Source organism: Cucurbita pepo, chromosome 6 (genome assembly GCF_057944985.1).
Source record: "Cucurbita pepo subsp. pepo isolate OVF chromosome 6, ASM5794498v1, whole genome shotgun sequence".
In the NCBI taxonomy this organism is placed as follows: domain Eukaryota; kingdom Viridiplantae; phylum Streptophyta; class Magnoliopsida; order Cucurbitales; family Cucurbitaceae; genus Cucurbita; species Cucurbita pepo.
The window spans coordinates 1,973,917-1,993,357 of record NC_141803.1 but is presented as its reverse complement, the minus strand read 5'-3'; the positions used below and the strand labels follow the sequence as shown (position 1 = coordinate 1,993,357).

The 19,441-nt window shown below is 36.7% G+C and overlaps 4 protein-coding genes across 7 annotated transcripts; 2 read left to right on the top strand and 2 right to left on the bottom strand.

Annotated features, from left to right (window-relative positions):
- Window positions 1-542: 542 nt before the first annotated feature.
- On the bottom strand, window positions 543-3,102 carry LOC111797253 (putative clathrin assembly protein At4g32285). Its single transcript, XM_023680209.2, has 2 exons — window positions 2,868-3,102; window positions 543-2,757 (listed from the first exon to the last, which is right to left on the bottom strand). The coding sequence occupies exon 2, from the start codon at window positions 2,665-2,667 to the stop codon at window positions 718-720; it is 1,950 nt and encodes a 649-aa protein (XP_023535977.2). The 5' UTR covers window positions 2,668-2,757; window positions 2,868-3,102; the 3' UTR covers window positions 543-717.
- A 1,117-nt stretch (window positions 3,103-4,219) lies between these two features.
- Window positions 4,220-8,256, bottom strand: IAA29 (indole-3-acetic acid inducible 29). Of its 4 annotated transcripts, XM_087124522.1 has the most exons (6): window positions 7,840-8,256; window positions 7,615-7,735; window positions 6,157-6,454; window positions 5,535-5,815; window positions 5,259-5,349; window positions 4,220-4,527 (listed from the first exon to the last, which is right to left on the bottom strand). In XM_087124522.1, the coding sequence occupies exons 3-6, from the start codon at window positions 6,441-6,443 to the stop codon at window positions 4,470-4,472; spliced, it is 717 nt and encodes a 238-aa protein (XP_086980648.1). In that variant the 5' UTR covers window positions 6,444-6,454; window positions 7,615-7,735; window positions 7,840-8,256; the 3' UTR covers window positions 4,220-4,469. The 4 variants fall into 4 exon arrangements, with proteins under 4 accessions (XP_086980648.1, XP_086980649.1, XP_023535365.1 ...); XM_087124523.1 differs by lacking the exon at window positions 7,615-7,735; XM_023679597.2 differs by lacking the exons at window positions 7,615-7,735; window positions 7,840-8,256 and having other exon boundaries at window positions 6,157-7,533.
- A 2,055-nt stretch (window positions 8,257-10,311) lies between these two features.
- On the top strand, window positions 10,312-14,026 carry LOC111796828 (Nucleotide/sugar transporter family protein). The gene is made up of 10 exons (XM_023679595.2): window positions 10,312-10,699; window positions 11,167-11,243; window positions 11,712-11,867; window positions 11,959-12,092; window positions 12,524-12,654; window positions 12,780-12,824; window positions 12,946-13,043; window positions 13,333-13,440; window positions 13,540-13,596; window positions 13,698-14,026. The coding sequence occupies exons 1-10, from the start codon at window positions 10,528-10,530 to the stop codon at window positions 13,770-13,772; spliced, it is 1,053 nt and encodes a 350-aa protein (XP_023535363.1). The 5' UTR covers window positions 10,312-10,527; the 3' UTR covers window positions 13,773-14,026.
- A 1,024-nt stretch (window positions 14,027-15,050) lies between these two features.
- LOC111796829 (uncharacterized) lies at window positions 15,051-19,123 on the top strand. Its single transcript, XM_023679596.2, has 5 exons — window positions 15,051-15,381; window positions 15,809-15,908; window positions 16,214-16,313; window positions 17,119-17,207; window positions 18,488-19,123. Exons 1-5 carry the CDS (start codon window positions 15,180-15,182, stop codon window positions 18,843-18,845), a joined length of 849 nt encoding a protein of 282 aa, XP_023535364.2. The 5' UTR covers window positions 15,051-15,179; the 3' UTR covers window positions 18,846-19,123.
- Window positions 19,124-19,441: the final 318 nt, after the last annotated feature.

Here is a 19,441-nt window from a genome sequence, read left to right as displayed (position 1 = left end):
AATTTACCCGGTAAATCAAATAGTCACTTACCGCCGTGTAAATTCGAGCCCGTCTCAGTAAATAAATTCTTAATTACCGTCTTAAATATTTACCATGTATTAGAACCAAAGGGGGCCTTGAAATATTTACCATTTATTTTTACCAAACCTTTTCGTTTTCTCTCTCCTCTCCCTCCTCTCACTTCTGAGTCATCACTTTTGGAAAAGAAGGCATAAAAAGAAAAGGATCCTCCACTATTTGATGGTGGAATTTCTTTCTTCTAATTTATTTAATTTTATTAAATTAAAAGTTTAGGCCATAATCATACCAAACACTAAAAAATAAGTTCAAAAACCTACTAAATATTTAAAAAATTTAGATATCGTTACATAAAAATATACAAAATCATACGCTAATCTTGTTATATATATTACATTTTTTTGAAAACTTATAAGGTACTTCAATCAAACAATGAAAATTTAAGTTAAAATATATACTCTCGACTAAGAACGAGAAATTTATGAGCGGATGCTTTCAATTATAGGGATTTATGAGACTTCCATTATCAAAAGCCATAAATAAAACAATTTCAGCTGTCCACAGTCAAACAAAGTTCCACACCATTTCTGGCACAAACAGCAGAAGGAAACAAAAATTATATCATTTAGCCAAAGAAATACACTACAAATACAGGATGAACATAGTATATATATGTGTGTAGAAGGCATGCGTAGATATCATTGAGGAATGTAGTAATACCCGCTGCCGTTCATCGGAGGCATCCCGTAGGGCATCGGAGCCATTGGTCCGGCTGCCGTGTTGTAGTAACCTGGGGGGTTACTCATTTTGTTCAAACTGCTCTGCCCCTGCATCCCATCTCTTGCATACTGCTGCCATAACTGCTGTTCCTGCACCAGCATATGCTGTTTTTTCTCCATCTCCACCATTTGCACGTATGAAGGTGGTGGAACGCTTAATGATGCAGCGAAAGGATCCTGGTTCACAGCCTGGACGGTTCCATCGGGAGCTGGAAGAGCCAGTACAGGAGTTTTGCTGTTTCCAGGGCCTGGTAATGCTACACTGCTAGCGCTTCCACCGCTCAGCTGTGCAGTGCTAGTGTGCTGCCTGACCATTCCTTGATCATACATGCCATTTAGCAACAATGGGTCGAGTCCACCGCCAAGCGCTGCCTTCTGCCTCGATAAATTGCTGGCTGTCTCAACCAACGCCAACTCCCAATCGGCTTTGCCAGGTTCAGCAGCCGGGGTCTGCCAGGCAGAGGTTACTTCTGGCTGTCCATCAGAAGGGAAAGCTTCCCAGGATCCATTTGCCCCATTAGCTGCTGGGCCAGCAAACAGAGCCAGTGCCAGCTTGTTACCTTGAGCATCTGCACTAACTGCATCATCTCTCAGATTCACCAAGTCTTCCGTGACTTGTGGTTGAGGTATAGGTGCAGGCTGGGGCTCCGGTTCGGGCGGAGGTGGAGTATAATTTTCAGGTGGAGGAAGAGCCTTTATTTCATTCATATCAGGCACTGGTTCTTCCTCTTGAGGAGCGGGCGGAGGTGGCTCCCTCTCGGGGCTCTTTGGCGCCTTCCCTCTTTCCCTTAGAAATTCCTCCAATGTCTCCAGTAACTTGCTGGTAATTCTCTGCACCTCTGGATACTCGGAGGATCTAGCAACTCCTGTGTCTTTACACCAATTATAGAATGCAATTAGCTCATCAATCTGCTTGGCTGCACTACCATATGCATCAAATGCCTTCATACAGTCAGAATACTCCATATCAAAGAATTTGTCAAGCAAAACAGCCAAAACCTCGCAAATATCTGCATACAACTGAAAACTCTCCCTCACTAGAGGATACAAAGCATACAAAATCATCCTACTACTCTTCGCCAACCCCGTCGGTCGACACGACAAGAATCTATCCAACAATCTCTGCAAATGTCCCATCTTACCGAAAATTCTCTCAATTGACATTTCCCTCAATGGGGTCACAGGCCCCTTGTTACGCCCCTGCCCCTCCCTCTCTATTGATTCTCCTACGTCACCAAAAGATCTCGACCTCCTCATCCCACCATAGTTTCCGTAATCTCTCTCGCTCCTATACTCGCCATAACCGTTATCATAGGGCCTCGGGGGCGGAGATCTAAAGTCATCTCTTCCATCAAATCTATCATCCCCACGGGAATTTCCCTTTGCACTACCACCTTTCTTTTCAAACAACACCAATTCCAGTCGTTGATCTAAGTAAAATGCATAAGTTCGAATAAAAGCTGAGTGATCCCATGAGCTCGAATGAGCTTCATCCTTAAAGTCAGACATATTCAACAGCCTCGTACCCCTTCTAGTGGCATACAAGATCTCCTCCTGAAACACCGGGTCTCCTTCATTCAACAACCTGTGCACAAGTATGAGTGCCTTGAGCGCCACAATCCAGTCCCTCGTTTTGGCCAGACGCTTTGAAATCGCCACCACACACGCATTCACATAACCACGAGAATAAGATGTCAGGCTCAAAATCTCCCTAATATACTTCTCACTGGCCGGATCATCGTCATGGCTAGTGGCCTTCACGATCGCCACCTCAAGGTCCGGCGCCGTATTACTCGCAACCTTCGCAATTCCAATACTCGTCTGGTCCTTCACCGCCCCGATCGCCTTCCGGATCGTACTAGGCGCCATCTCGACAGTCTCAACAAAACCCTCACCAAACTCCCCGCTTCCTCTCGGACTCGATCCTCACTACCCTCCCTTAGCAAACAGTCCACACAACTAAAAAAATATCAAAACAGCAAAAAATTGCTTAAAACTCGCATAAATCAACCACTGAAGGAACTCACCGCTATCCCAAACGAGAAAACCACCAAAATCATCGAGCTTACCAGCACCGGAGGCTGAATATCGTGGATCTGCAACGAAATCCTTCAGATCGACGCGACGGCCGCCGAATTGACGGAGGCTTTCCAATGAAACAGCAAGAAAAGGGAGGTGAAAAATGCAAGGAGATGAGAGAGAAGGGAAGAAGAGAGGGAAAAAGTGACTGCGGGGAGGAAAAGAAAGTGAGAGATTCGGAGCGATGTTATCGGAGTCGGTGTTTTGCAGTGGGAAATGGGTGGATCTAGGTGGAGGGTAGTTGCAGATCAATGAAATCGATCTTGGCCGTCCATTTTTTCCAATCACAGATCTGAAATTAATTTAGCAATGAAAATGTTAAAACTATTATATAATGCATTTAATTTCTGTAGCTTAAATTTTATTACCCAACAACGTGAAGTATTGATAATTAAAAAATAAAAACTCAAAAATGTTTTTTTTTTACTCAAAATTATTTTTCTGTTTCAAATATTAAAAAAAAAAAACTGAAATTAATTTTAAAATTTGGTGAAATGGAAAAAGGAGAGCCATTTTATGGAAGGCGGAAGGGACGTGTCGGAAGAAAGGCATAATCGCGCATACGACGCGTACGGTTTACGGTCTTGCGGCGGTAATTTTTCATTCCTTTTTTTTTTTACTGACTTTATTATTTTCCTCCAAATTTAACCCACTTTTACCATCATTTTTAATTAAATTGGGTAACTGCGGTAATTTTTTAAATCGATATATTTGATACTTTTTATAAGTATTCGTCAAATAAAAAAATAAAAAAAAATGTATTTATCCCAACATGGATCTATAATTTAGTTTAGAAGAATAAAAACCTAATTATTAATTAAATTTTAAAATTTTAAAAAATGTCGATTTGTATTGATATATCTATAAAATGTGGATAAGAACCACACAAGAATGTTCGGTTGATTGTAACGATTAATGTTCAAGGTTTGAAACGGGGTTCAGGATTTAGATTCAACACTTATGTGCCTCGACATTCCCTGCATCCCCGTGACAAGGTCACATCGCTTACTCTTTGCTTCTAAAAGTGAAGACTAGAAAATTCTTAAGAGGTCGCTCTACTTAGAATTACTCTAGGTATTACGTTTAACTAAAGAGTTCCTACTAGTCTCGATTCATTCATGTACCCATTCTTTATTCGGGTGTTACATTTAATACCAAACAAAGTATAAAATACCAATCCAAATAGTTTTACAGTCATACCAATACATATTGCTAGATAAATCTAGACATAATAACACGTCTATTATCATCTCAAAGATCATGATTTGATCCTATCCTGCCATTAAAACAAATGTCATATCTTATCGATGAAAATCCCACATTTCCGGATTCACATAACCTATTAGGCACCAACATCTCGATCTCGATTTCATTAATTATTTATTGAGCGGAACAGGATACATATAGATGGCATAATGTTAACCATTGAAATTGGCTAATCAAATGATAATCTTGGAGTGACATCCAAAATCTCACCCATTTGATTAACTTTTGCAGATGGGTCTCAAAATACTATCATACAAGCAACATAATAAACTTACAAGCAGCAATCACATAGGGATTTCTTCCATTAGTTTGATGGATTTCTTCCATTAGTTTGATGGTTGTCTTCTTATGATCTTCATGCACTGTACTGACTCAAGAAACGTCCTGTAAAGCATTATTTCTTGTATTCAGAATCTAATCATCGTTTCACAGAATCAAAGTTCTAATAATGCATATGGAGAGAGACAGTGGAAAAAGAAGAGAATCTTTGTCAAAAACATAAAATGTGAAGTTGCAACTCTTATCCCACATCGGTTGAAGAGGAGAACGAAGCATTCTTTATAAGGGTGTGGAAACTCTCCCCTAGCATACGCGTTTTGAAAACCTTGAGGAAAATCCCAAAGAAGATAATATCTACTAGCGGTGGGCTTGAGCTATTACAAATGACATCGGGCGATGTGCCAACGAGAAGGCTGAGCCCCATAAGGGGTAGATGGGGGGATCCCACATCTATTGGAAAAGGTAACGAGTGCTAACAAGGGCACTAGGTCCCGAAGGGGGTGGATCGTGAGATCCCACATCGATTGGGGAGGAGAACGAAGTATTTTTTATAAAGGTAACGAGTGCTAACAAGGGCACTAGGTCCCGAAGGGGGTGGATCGTGAGATCCCACATCGATTGGGGAGGAGAACGAAGTATTTTTTATAAGGGTGTGGAAACCTCTCCCAAGCATACGCATTTTAAAAACCTTGAGGAAAAGTCCGAAAGAAAAAACCCAAAAAGAACAATATTTGTCAGCGCTTGGCGCTATTACAGATAAGTACTACTATCAATGTTTTCATCGAGAGAGAAAGAGAGAAAGAGAGAGAATAAATTAAGAAAGAAACAGTGCTTACTGCCATGGAAGATCTCCTGCAAGCAGCCAATCTCCTTCTTTGTTCTGATAGGTGAGAGTTAAGTTGGCATTACTGCTCCCACACTTTTGATCTGTTCATAAGAAAACGTCAGCTTTGAATCTAATTACCACTCAGCAACAAAAATTGGATCATTTTGAGTTCAAAACATGTGAGGTCGGGAGTTTCAAATCCTTAATTCTCAGTCAATTATATATATCTAAACCAATTTGGAAGTAAATTTGGAAGAGCAAATAAATAGTTATACTGTTCACTCACAGCAAGAATCGGAAAACATGTGGATCAAGGCAGTTTTCAGCGTCTGATAAGAGCTATACAGCCCCACATCAATCTTCCTTGCTATTGGCACCCCTTCCATCTTCACCTTCACATATTTTGGGTTAAAAACAATTTCATCATCTTCATCCTCTTCCATCCAATAGTGATTTGGTATCTGATCAGAACCAAAGCCATCCTGTTGCAGTTCATGAAGGTACTTTTTCCTCCATGATTTAATGGGCGGCCAACCCATAACTTTGTTCTCCTCTTCAGCATTTCTGCTATGAAAATGGAACAAATCAACAATTTTAAGTTTGAAAATGAAATTCAGACCCATAATTGAAAATAAGAACTGAAATCTAACTTAAAAACAGAGAAATATATATTATCTCCTTGTTTGATGTATATCAGTTCATGAACATAACTCAAGTAGTTAAATACCAGTGTCTACTCTCATGGGTCGATGTTCGAATTCTCTCCCTACATAATAATACTTCTTTTGAATTATGGAGTGGAGGATTGAACCATCGACTTTTAGGATAAAAATCAGCATATTTATCTAACGAGCATAGATTAAAAGTATTCTAAAAAAGGAAAAATCAGTTGAGCAAATGGAACTCACATGTGTAGAGCACAAGAGCTTCTCTGGTTGGTGTCCTTCCAGTCATCGTCTTCCTTGTTTGGGTGACCGCTCCACAGCAGCAAAGACAGCTCTTTAAACGAGTCTTTGCTCTTAAAGAAAGCATCTTCATATCCACGCTTGTGTCTACCATGGCTTGTACTTTCTGCACGCAGACAGCTCCTTGGATCTGAACCAAACACATCTTTTCCATCACACGCAGCCCTGTTCAGGTCGAAACCTCTGGTGGGATCTGATACACAAAGCGCTAGCTCAAGTTGAAGCTCCATTAGGATCTTTCCTGTTTTCAAATAATTCAAAGGCAATGGGATGAGGGTAGCTAGCTAGCATTAGCAGTGGATCGAATGGGTAGTTTTGTTAGCAACTTTGGACTATTTATACGTATATCAGCTTGGTTAAGAGAGTGAAGGAGACGACAACTAGGTAGAGAGAAAAAGAGAGACAACAATGGATGTTGGGTCTGCTGAAAGAAGGGCAGTGATATGGACACCTTCGCAGAAAATAATACTAAATGGATGCAAGTTTGGTCTAGTAGTCATTTCTGTAGAAACATATCATAAATTAAGTAGGCCAAGCACCTAACTTGATTCAGCAAAGTTCTTGATGATCAATTTCCCATGCTTTACACTTCAAAAAACCATTAAATTCTAAATCAAAACATTAAGTGATGAAATGGCCCAAGCACACCGCTAGTAGATATTGTCCGTTTTAGCCCATTACGTATCGCTATCAGCTTTACGGTTTTAAAACGCATTTGTTAGGGAGAGGTTTCCACACCCTTATAAGGAATGTTTCATTCCCCTCTCCAACCGGTATGGGATCTTACAATCCACTCCCCTTGGGGCCTAGCGTCCTCGCTAGTACACCGCCCGGTGTCTGGCTCTAATACCATTTATAACAGCCCAAACACACCGCTAGCAAATATTAGCCGTTTTAGCCCGTTATGTAGTGCTATTAGCTTCATGGTTTTAAAACACGTATGTTAAGGAGAGGTTTACACATCCTTACAAGGAATGTTTCGTTCCTCTCTCTCTCCAACCGACATGAGAACTCACAAGGGAATTCGATTTTCAGTATCTTCTGTAATATGATCTTTGATATATTGATACTCAGATATTCCATTAACAGAAGAGACTAATTAAGTAGTTTCCAAAGTAATCTCAACAAGGGGTGCGCGTGATATGCTTAAGCTATCATCAACTTTTTGAAATCAGATCATGAAAGTGACGACGACTAACAGCAGATTGCATTAAAAAAACTAATCAGAACCAAAAGTTAAACATTTAAAACCTTCCATTTCTCCAGATGGGTCATTTTCTTAAGTAGGTTGGGATTAACACATAATCTCCCTGTCGCAATTAAGCGTTAAACAAGTCCAAATTGTCGGCAAAATGTTGTCAACATTAGTCATGATGCATGAGCTCTGATATTCAAACTTACATGATAATGGGGTACTAAAACATTCCCTTCATCAGTTCCTTCCACCTCAATAATTTTCGTACTTGAGTTCCTTTCTGTCTTGCTCAAATAAAATAAGAACGATTCCCTTTGTCGGAGTATACTTGTACACATAATAGAAGAAAGAGAGAAAAAGGGGCAAAGATTTGTCTTAGACATTTTAACAAACACCATGCATACGTTTGGTATATGTTCAGAGTTCCTTACCTCCCAGCTGGGTCCAAGCAAAAAGCGTAGGCCATCACGGCAAGAACTTGTCTAGAAACGAGCGGGCAGCTGCAATTGAAGCCCACGTGACCTCGAAAATTAGGGCATTGAAATTACTCATCTCCGCAGCAAGCGGCCATTGGAGGTACCGAAGCGATTGAATTGGTCGTGTCAATGTCGAAGCCTGCATGGATGAAATCTTGTAAAAAGGATGTTACTGACACCAAAAGCTGGCATTCGCAGGGGAAGCATATTGTACAGCTCAATTGCAAATCCGCCATTGATTTTCTTACACATTTTGGAAGCCCTAAAAGAAAAGAATATATGTAATCCCGATTTCTTCAAATATTCCGAAGAGATCACATGAACATCGATTTCTTTTTTTCCTTTTCCTTTTCTGATCAATCCAATCAATGGAGAAATTTGATTAGGTCAGATCGGATCTGATGATCAAGACGATTTTCTTACCGTCATCAATGATTTTGAATTGATTCCATAATCCTAAATTCAACTTTATCTCGACCTCTAAACTCGTTAGCACGGAATTTATATCTCATGAATACTCGATAGATATTTAGGAGGCATTCTCGACATCGTGTTTCGAGAAATATTCGAACCTACAAGCTCTTTAGTATGAGATTGTAAGTCTCGTATCTACTATTTCACCATCGATTATATATCTACGGTGAATCATATTTCATGAATATGATACCTATCAAGTATTTTCTAAATACTCGATGGATATTTAGGGGGCATTCTCGACATCGGGTCTCGAGGAGGACTCAAACCGTACAAGATTATAGTTCTCGTGTCTACTATTTCACCATCTATCATATTTTGAACGTAAATTATATTTCATAGTTACGATATTTATCGCTGATATAAGATAAAGTTAGAGCCAGCTAGCTATGCTCGGGATGACCATTTATCCATATATTTGAAATTCAAACAATAATAATAATAATAATGAATTAATAGAGTTGGTTTTATACATCTTTACCCAATTTTCAAAAAAAAAATGATGAGCACCTATATTTTGTCAATTAATATTTAAATAATAAACAAAAATTAAGGGCATAATTATATATATATAGTTTATGAATAAATAGGCTTACGTGTCCAATTTTTATTTTCAATTTCATCATTGATTTTTGCAATGATTCAAATCTTTACTTTCATTGGAATGGATGTGGAAACGTAAAAGGTAATTTTTTCGCTGTAATTTTTTTTTTACCGTGGTAAAATTTAAATGTTTACATAAGATGAAAATAGAGAATAAAATATAATTTTTTTCTCTCATTTAAAAGACATCATGATGTGAATGTTTAAATTATGACACGTGGATACAAACTAGAAAATAAAAAATAAATAAAAATAAAACAAGATAATGGCACAAAGGACCCACAATTAATTAAATGGAAAGTGAAGGGCATAAAAGCAATACCTGTTCATATATATTTTCTTACCGAAAAAGACCCTCGAATCTTAACCAATACCTCTTCGAACCTTTGGGATTACATACGTTTGCGTGAAGTAATTGTTTTATATGTGTCTATGATGATGTGAAATGTCCCATACATGTAGTAGAGAGCTTGGGGGGCATGTTTGGAACACTCATGTACATATGGGACCCACTTTTCTTATCCAGATCTCGATCTCGAACTATCCAATCAAGCTTTTCTCCTTCCATACCTTTTTATTTCTCGTTTAGCCTAAACTAACCGAGCTTAATAGGGTCGTCTCTTTCATTCTATGCTGACTCCGACCGTAAACCTTTGCGGTCGGGCATCTTCAATCCTGAACCTTTTCCACGCGCTTTGCTCGGAAAATTTATAAAATCATTACAACATGATAAACGGTTTTACATCAGAATTATTATTTTTCAAAAGTTTAGAGACAAAAATAATTATTGTAAAATAGATTATTTTTAATTTTACAATACTTAATATTTTATATAATTATAATTTAGATATTTATGGTTTATAAAAAATTATAATTTTAATATATACGTTACATTTTCATTAAAAATATAATGTATAGTATTTTTAAATGTTGGCTATATTAATATAAATAAATAAATAATTTTGGTAATAAAAAAAAAAATATATATATATATACACAATATGGGCCTTGTCTTTGTCACGAGCAGAATTACCTCAATAGCCCATCATATTAGCCCAAGTTTTTTTTTTTTTTTTTAAACAATTTAATTGCACGTATTTATTTATGTATTTTTCTACACTCACGTATTTTAATAAAATAATTTTATTTCTTATTAGACCCTTTTTTTTTTTTTTTTTTTTTTGTTAAAAGGTTAATGTTATATTTATTATAACAGATTTGTAAAATTAAAAATGTAAAAGCTAGAAAGGGTAAATTGGTAATTTATTATATATGGAAAAATAAAAAATAAAAAATAAAAAATTTGACTAAAAGAATTTGCCAACAAAGAAGGCCACGGCAACGACGGGCAAATTTACAACGAAGAACATTCAACGAGCGAGCGAGTCAACTCACTGACCGCGTTTGGCAACTCGTCGAGTCAAAACTCGGTTATTTCTGTTTTTGATTGGTTTCCCACAACCTCGCGACTACCAAGCGGTTTTCGCGCTCCATATCGCTTCGTTCTTCAGCCAAATCCCAATTCCCAATCCATTTCTCTGCTTCACAGAGAAGGCTAGCTCCAAGATGTCACTGAAGGCGTCCAATTCCGAGAAGAACTTGATGCTGCCGGTGTCGGATCCTCCACACGGCAGTGAGGAGAAAGAGCGATTGATCAGAGGCGATGAGAAGCTTTTCAGAGGATCCGCCATGACCAAACGAGGAGCCTATGCTGCTCTCTCTTACATGGCTTGCGCAGGTACGCGTAATCGCATCTGAATATGATGTTTGATTCGTTTGGCTTTCCAATTGCTGTCCAGATCTATCTGCCGAGTGTTCGCTTTTTTGCGCATATTACTTTCTGAGAAGTAGGTTTTCCGATGAGGATGTTTTTCCACTTGTGTTACTGTTTCTGAAGAATTTGGTGCGATTTGTGTTTATGTCGATTAATTGTTTCAGCTTTTTTAATTTACTCTGTTTCCAGTTGCTTGTTGTATGTTTTTTTTTTTTTTTTTTTTTTTTTTTTTTTTTTTTGCCGTTCTGTTTACCGATTAAGATCTACTGAAGAGCTAATGTTGAAGAATAAATTAGTTTTACTGTAGAGCTTTCTGTACAGTCGATGGTGTTCATTAGTCTGTTTGATCGGTGTCTGGGAGCCCGGCCAACTTGATGATGTCTATTCCTGTTCGATTTTGTCTAACCGGAGGTTTCTTATCTATTATGCAGTGCTATTGATTTTGTTCAACAAAGCAGCGCTTTCTTCTTATAATTTTCCAAGTGCAAACGTTGTTACACTTGTTCAGGTAAATGTCTACTTGGTTATCTCTTTGAAATTTGAACAAATCTCGGTAGTGAAATAATTGGATTTGAAACGTCGATGCAATTTTTGAAGAGAACGATATACTCAATCATCGTCATCTTATAGTTATGGACTTCTTCAGTGGAGAGCATTGTCTGTAGATTGCAGTACTGGTATACTGTTTTTTTTTTTTTTTTTTTTTTTCTTGTTTGTATAGAATATTTTAGGTATGATAGTGAAACTACAACTGCTACGTCTGTGTGCTTCCTTAATGTTTTCCTTTACATCAGGTTGCTATTTTTTTGTATTGATCGTCATCGTTTTAATGCCATGATCTTTAAATGTTCCCTTGTAAATTATGGCATGGTTTTGTTCACAAGTCTTGTGTTTCTTTTATTGTTTTTTCCAATAGTAACTGATTGTTGAGACACTGTTTGTTGTTAAGACACATTTTCCCTTATTTTTGGTGCAGATGGTATGCTCATGTTGTTTTCTATATGCATTGAGACGTTCGAAAATCATATCGTTTACAGTGGGTGATTCATTTTCTGATAATGCTGCTTCAATGGTTCCAATGAAGACGTTGAGGCAAACCAGTCCTCTTGCTGGGACGTACTTGCTTTACATGGTAAATTTTAATTATTTGATGAGAATTTGTAGATGCTTTATCTCTTCATACATTATTGATGTGTATGAACTCCAATATTTCTTCCTGAAAGCTAGCTACTATGGAGTCTGTTCGTGGAGTAAATGTTCCCATGTACACTACCCTCAGGCGAACCACAGTTGTTTTCACCATGGTTGTAGAGTATCTTCTGGCAGGACAGAAGTATACATATTCAGTTGTTGGAAGGTAAGATCTGCAGCTGCCACATGCAACCATGTGCTTTTTCTTCAACTTCATAATCCGCCCTTTTGCAAATTCATATACTCTAGGTTGATCTCCTAGTGAAGATTTCTAACATCTGTAGGGGCGCGGTTGTCTGTTCTCCCTTAATTTTGGTTCCTGTGCTCTTGCCTGCTTTATTTTGTCTGAGGATTTTGGGTTCTTGAAATAGAGAAATAGGTGATTTCATCAGAATGTTTATGCCATCACTCTCCATTAGCTGTTAGTTGTCATCGACATCGCGTCTAGAGCCTAGCATTGCACTATGAAAGCCTCTAGTCCTCTCTTTTCTTCTTCATTACAGTCCTTTTGATTTGTTTCATTAACTCGGATATTTTATTTTAATGGAAATGGTTCTGATTTAATACTTAAACTGAAAATTTAAAGGTTGTTATCAGTGTTGGTTTGATAGTTCTTGGTGCATTTATTGCTGGAGCTCGCGACTTGTCCTTTGACGTATATGGCTATTCTATTGTTTTCTTGTCCAACATCACCACAGCAATCTACCTTGCAACTATTTCCCGCATTGGTAGTTTGACTTCTTTTCTTTTCTATTCTCTTTTGTCTTTCTCTCTTTATTTCTTTTGGATATTTGGATGGAGTTACTTCTTTGTACGTGTTACTGAATACTTTTTCTATAATTCCTCATGTTAGGAAAATCAAGTGGTCTTAATAGCTTTGGCCTCATGTGGTGCAATGGTGAGCTAACTGATTCATAGTAAAACTAGAATTTTGGCGTCGCCCATTTTCCCCCCAACACAATTAGGTAATTGTATGTTTCATACTCCTGCCATCTTATTCCTTTGTGAATCCATTGTAGGAATATTATGCGCTCCAGTTCTACTTTTCTGGACATTTATACGGGGCGACTTGGAGGCAACTATTAGCTTTCCTCATCTTTTTTCACCTGGATTTCTAGTAAGTTTTGTTTACTGTACAGAGCTCTTTACTGGGTCTATAAATGCACACACACATTTTTCTTAACGTAAAAACTAGTTTGCCTCTCGTGGTCAAGCATATGGACCTTTTACAGTCCAATACATTTACTGTTTAATCATATTTTGATGGATTGATTTAAAAGTGTGTGATGTGTGTGGTATCACTGTCTCAAATCTTTATATTTTATAAATGGCTTGTCTCTGAAATTTCACCATGCTTTGGGAAATTTCCAATTTTCCATGACCTGTGTGCCCTTTCTTTTTATTAGATGGTGATGCTTGGTTCATGCACACTGGCTTTCTTCTTGAACTACAGTATATTTCTAAACACCACTCTAAATTCAGCAGTGACACAAACTATATGTGGTAATCTGAAGGTACTTTCAATTCATAGATAGATTTCCTCTTACGTTAATGCCCAAATACTTCTTCCAATAATCTTCTATTTCAGTTGACCTTGTTACTTCATATTGTAGGATTTCTTTACAATTGGACTTGGGTGGATGATATTTGGCGGCCTTCCTTTTGACCTGGTGAGTAAAATACCCATTCATTCCAATTTGATCGCAAACATTCCCGACCCATCGTCCTTCTATTTGCTCTTTCTGAAATCTATAGTTTGTTGTGTTTGCAGCTAAATGTTATTGGGCAACTTCTGGGTTTTGTTGGCTCTGGTTTGTATGCGTATTATAAGCTCATAGGGAAATAAACCCTCTAAATGGTCAGAGCCCAATACGAGAGGTTAGCTGATTTCTTTTTTTGTGGGAGGGTTTTGTTCTCTGAGCAGGTGCTGATGATCCAATTTTCTCTTTTTAGGCACTAGCATTTATCTTTTTTGTTTGATTCATTTTTGTTCCGATTGACTTCCATGGTAACCCAATTTTTAGGGTGTAACGTCCTAATTCCCTGAACAGTACTTGAGCCCATTCTTATTGGTGCATTTATACAAGACCCTCTTTTTCATATGTTATATATCTAGATTGCTAATCATCTTGGTGGTCACTTATTTATTGATATTTATTGATATTTGACATCTTAGTTCGGGAGGATATGTTTTATGTCAATTGAGTTAAATTCAAGTTGGTCTTTTAAATAAGAAAATTTGGTCTGTTTTATAATTGTCTTTGCACATTGGAAAATGTGTTTGCATTGCATTGTGGCAAATGTGGTCAGTTTTATGGTGTTCTTGATTCGATTACTTAGTTGTTTCAAATTTATTAGTGTTATCAATCTCTTCCTTGTTTAAAGTTTTGTTACAAATATGGTGGGAACTTTGAATCTACAACTCGAGCAGATAGACCTTACTCTTACTCCGCCAAGGTCACATCATTTTTTTAATTAATCCTAATTTTATTTTTGTGGTAAAATACATTGTTGATCATCTTTAGATAATTTTTAGGAAGAATTTTAAATTTCTTAATCAATTTTTATAATTTCATCACGTTAAACTTTAGATTTAATTAAATTTTACATATTTATTTAAAATCAATTGAAAGTTCACTAATACACCCACTAATTTAGAAATTTTTTTAATAAACGGATTAATTCGATATAATCAAATTTGGTATAAATAAACTTATAACATTTATAAAACAATTTTTTAAAAAATTTTAAAGCAAGATATTATTATATATAATTAATACATAATGTTTATCTTATAATTAATAAAGTAAGTGTAAACCTTTTTTTGTTTTTCCATTAGATTTCCATATTAAGTAGAACTAAGCGACTCTTATCCCACAACTTTCCTCTTGCAACATATAATCAAAATACACAAAACGACATCGTTTTGGGATAGGCAGTTAAAGGCGCCTGAAACCGTTAGCGCCACGTCACCCAGTGGTAACTGTCGTCTTCTCCGAGACCGTACTGAAAACGAGAAGAAAAAGAAAAAAGAAAAAAGAAAAAAGAAATGGAAGTTAAGTTCAGGAATTGCCTCCGACACAAGCTCCGAATGCGACTCTTTCTTCCAAAAAGCCAAACCCTAAAACTCTCCTCCTTCACCTCTCTCCATCATCACTATGCGTGTTCTCCTTACCTTAGCATCTCCCTTTTTCCCTCCGTCTATTAAGCCCCCCATTTCATCCCCTTTCCGATCGTCTCACCTTCCATTTCCATGGCGGTCGACGGATTTGGCAAACTCGACGCTGCCGACTTTCCGCCGCCAATGACGACGGTCGAGAAGAATCGGAGATCGCCCTCGCTGCTTTCGTCTCCTTTGATGATTGTTGGTCTCTCGAAGAAGAATGTTTTGTATCGCCAGCTTCCGCATCAGCCTCTCATGCTCTCCGTCCTTAAATTAGACGGCTCTTGTTTCGGTAATCTCTGTTTCTGTGCTGTGGAATATTTTGTGTGTTGATGCATTTTTTGCTCTGGATTAATCGATTCGTTTGGAGGAAATTGCGGCTTGTGAGTTTGTTTTATGTCTGTTTAAGAGCAGAGGAATCTCTGGTTTTGGTTGTTTTTCTGTTTAGGAGGATTATATAGTTTATTTATACGTTGTGCTTTTCTGATTTTGAGGATTTTGAAGGATTTTATGTTGTTTTTGGTTGTTTTAACTAGATGTTGGAGGATTTTTTTAGTAGATTGATGGTTTTGAAGTATTTCATTTTCTTGAAATGTTATCATTTGACCATCAATGTAAAAAGAAAAAGAAGGAAAAACTGATGCCCTAAATGTGAAGAGTCTTCGCTGCACTCTCTTTAAACATAGAAGGACTTCAATGAATTGAGATGTTTGACACAGATATTCAAGTTAAGAGATCAGCCACTGTTGCTGAATTAAAGGGGGCAGTGGAGTCGGTCTTCAGTCACATGCCACAGAATGGACCAGGAAAGATTTCATGGTTGGTTCATTTAACTATTTGACCATTTGATTGTAAGAATGAGATTACCCTTATCTTCGGTCAGATCCTATCACGAAATTCCAGTTCCATGGGTTTATTTTCCAAAGCCGGGCCAAAACTAAGGAACAAGATTTTGATGACATGTTGACCATTTTAAAGTCATGCTTCATAGAACTACTTATCAGCTCTAAATTTTTGACGTAACAAGAAATTTTTAATTGGGATATCTTTTCACTGTGACACAAAAGTTCATAGAAGTGTTCTTCTCAATTTAACCATTTTCTATTCTTGTTTGATTCGTGGAGGCTCCATGTGTGGTGGTATTTCTGCTTATGCTATGCTGGTCAGAAGTTAGTTGATGATACAGACTACATTGCAAATTTTGGCATCAAGGATGGTGATCAGGTATGTAGTTAGTTTTATGGCTGTAGTTTATGTTGTCTTTTGTGCTCGATGATTTCAATTTCCTTTAATGTCGGATCATTAGTTGTACCAACATGACATAAATCAGGGCGTGTGATTAGTGTTTGTCCTTGAAATTTTTATGGCCATATCCTTGCCCTTTCTTCACTAGCTTCAAGAATCTTTCAAGCAATAATGTTTTGTGGACAGAAGCTGAATATGCTTAACTGTTACCCCCTCACTTAGGTCATGAATTGTTTGATTTCCGTTCACTTAGGTCATGAATTGTTGAATTTTTAGTGTGTTTGGACTATTTGAGTTTCATTCTAAATCTTGTTAATCGTGTAATTTGTGCAGACAGATAAGTAATAACTGATCTTTTCCTTACCCTTTTACTTCCCTACTCACCCGCTGACTCACACTCGAGAATTTCCTTCAAGATCCCATTTAGACTCCTTTCTGCCTTCTGGAATCAAACCAGAAAAAGAGCTAAGAATCGGATTCATTGAATTGAATTGGTTCAATAAGTTACTTGTCAGGGTCGATAGTGTGCAATGTGGATATCATAGTATTGGTAACATAAAAATCACGTTGGACAGGCTATTTTAGTTCAAAAATTTACGTTCTATTTGAACAACAATATAAATGTCTTTAAACGAGTAACTGATCCCTTTCTTACACTTGATATTGATGCATTACCTGTGAATCTAGTAACTGTCAGGATTATGCTTCCAGGATGTTAAGGAAATATGAAAAGGAAGAGAGTAATGCTTCTGTTCATTGAATTTCCTTGTTTTAACATGTTCAGCTTCAATTTGTCCGGCATGTCACAACTGGCTACAATGTTATGAGAAAGCAATCAAAGAAATGGGTGGTTTCCTCAAAACTGCTCAGTCGGTAAGGCTCTTACCTCCTTATATACACATTTATTGAAGGAATGAAATTGTCGGCGTTGCTTATTCTATTCTTGGAGATCTAATTTTGGAATTCAAATACCTAGAATTTAGCTACCTTGCAACCACGTGATATTAGATCATTCTATTTAGCTACCTTGCAACAACATGATATTAAATCATTCTATTCTGGGAGGTCTAATTGATCGACTTAGCTTTCATAGCTACCGATCTTCCAGCCACCATAGCTATCCATCTTCCAGCCATAATGTATACCAATATTCCACCTTGACCGGGAAGTAATAATATCTGACAAGGGATTTAGTTGATTTATTTTTCTGTACTGTTATCAATCTAACATGTGTATTACCATTGTTACCTAATACTTTTGTTTCTAATTTATTTTTTTGTTATCTAATATCTAGAATTGTTACCTAATATGGAGGATTGTTGGGGGACTTAGTTAGATTTATTTATTTGTTACCTAATATAACTTTAATACCGGTTTTACAATGGTTACCTAATACGTATATTGTTACCATTTTTATCTAATATCCTAATATCCTAATATCTAGGATTATTACCTAATATGGGAGACTGTTAGGTGATTTAGTTAGATTTATTTTTATGTATTGTTACCTAATCCGGAATTGTTACCATTTTTACCTAATATCCTAACATCTAGGATTGTTAAGAGATTTAGTTACATTAATTTTTATGTGTTGTTACCTCCTAATATATGTATTGTTAGCTCCTAATATACGCATTACCTCCTAATATATATTGTTGCCTCTTAATATATGTATTGTTACTTAATATTTGTATTGTTACCTAATATGTGTATATTGGCCTCCTAATATCTGTATTGTTATTAGTATTAAGGATTTTAGAGAGATTTAGTTAGATTTATTTGTCTTTTCTATTTTCCTTCTTATCAAAGATTTTAGAAATGTGAGGAAGATAATTTGCATTGACAATGCAGTTGCCAGATGAGCAAGTTTAGAATATCTCAAATATCAGTTGTAAGTATTGATCCTTAAAGGGTAAGAACATTACACACGCAAATATAGTCAAGATTTAGGCATTGAAAATGCAAGTGATAGAATATGCTGTTAGAAAATTTGGGTATTTGATTGGACTAAGAAAGCAAAGCATATAAGATATCCATTCCTTTAATGCTTTATTCATCTAAGTAACATATTTTTACCATGACTATCTCTCCACCGATCCCCCTGTTTCCAATTGCCATTCTGTTATGCTCACTATAGAGTTCTAAACTCTCAGGATATCATCTCGGTCAAAAAGCTACAAGCAAAATGAAAAGGAAGATATGGAAAGATACTACAACGATGCAGAGAGTGGAAGGTTTCAACATCATGGCAACAATGAGCCAAAGGTGGTACTCTTTTTGGGAGGGTGGTTCTCTCACAACAAGCAGGCATCTACGGGAAAGAGGAGCATCAACAGCCTGGCTCGTCCATCAGGGTCTCGGCCTAGCCTGGTGCGTGGTTTTAAGAATTTAATACAATTATGCCGTGAGAAACGACATTATGAGAAAGTGAATAAAAATAAGAGATCCATCAATAGAAGTCTGAGTAGAAGATTAGAAATGACTGATACACAACACACACAAGACAACTAGATTGAGTTAGTCTAAATAAACAACTCTGATGGGTCCTTCGATCATATCCTTGATAATAAGGTGCCATAGGAATACCATACCAGAATTGATTCATAATGATGGATACCAAAATTGGTTGGATTATAGCATAATATAGGGAGTTGGTGATTATTGTTTTTGTGGTTAATGACAATGGTTAGGCAATAAATAATACGAAGTTATCCATTGATATAGAGAGAAGCATTGTATGAAATACCCTGTGTTTGTTGTACCTATAGAGAAACCCAACTTGTTCCTTACGGACATGACTCTTAGCTTTGTCTTTCTAGTTGTCAATTTCAGTTCCTCGTTTTCATCAACTCTTTTTCTTTATAATGTCTTTGAAACTGTTTTGCTTTGTTTTACGTTTTGGTGTGGGTCCTTAATTCCTAGTCTTTTACAATTTTGATGGCTACAAAAATTCTAAATAATACTTTTATTTTTCGTTTTTTTTTTTTTTTTTTTTTTTTTTTTATTTTGCTATGGACAGCATAATTTTAGGAGGACCAATCAGAAAAATTGCAGAAAAAGGATAATATTATATGTTTCTTAGAGGTATAGAACAAATATTAATGACA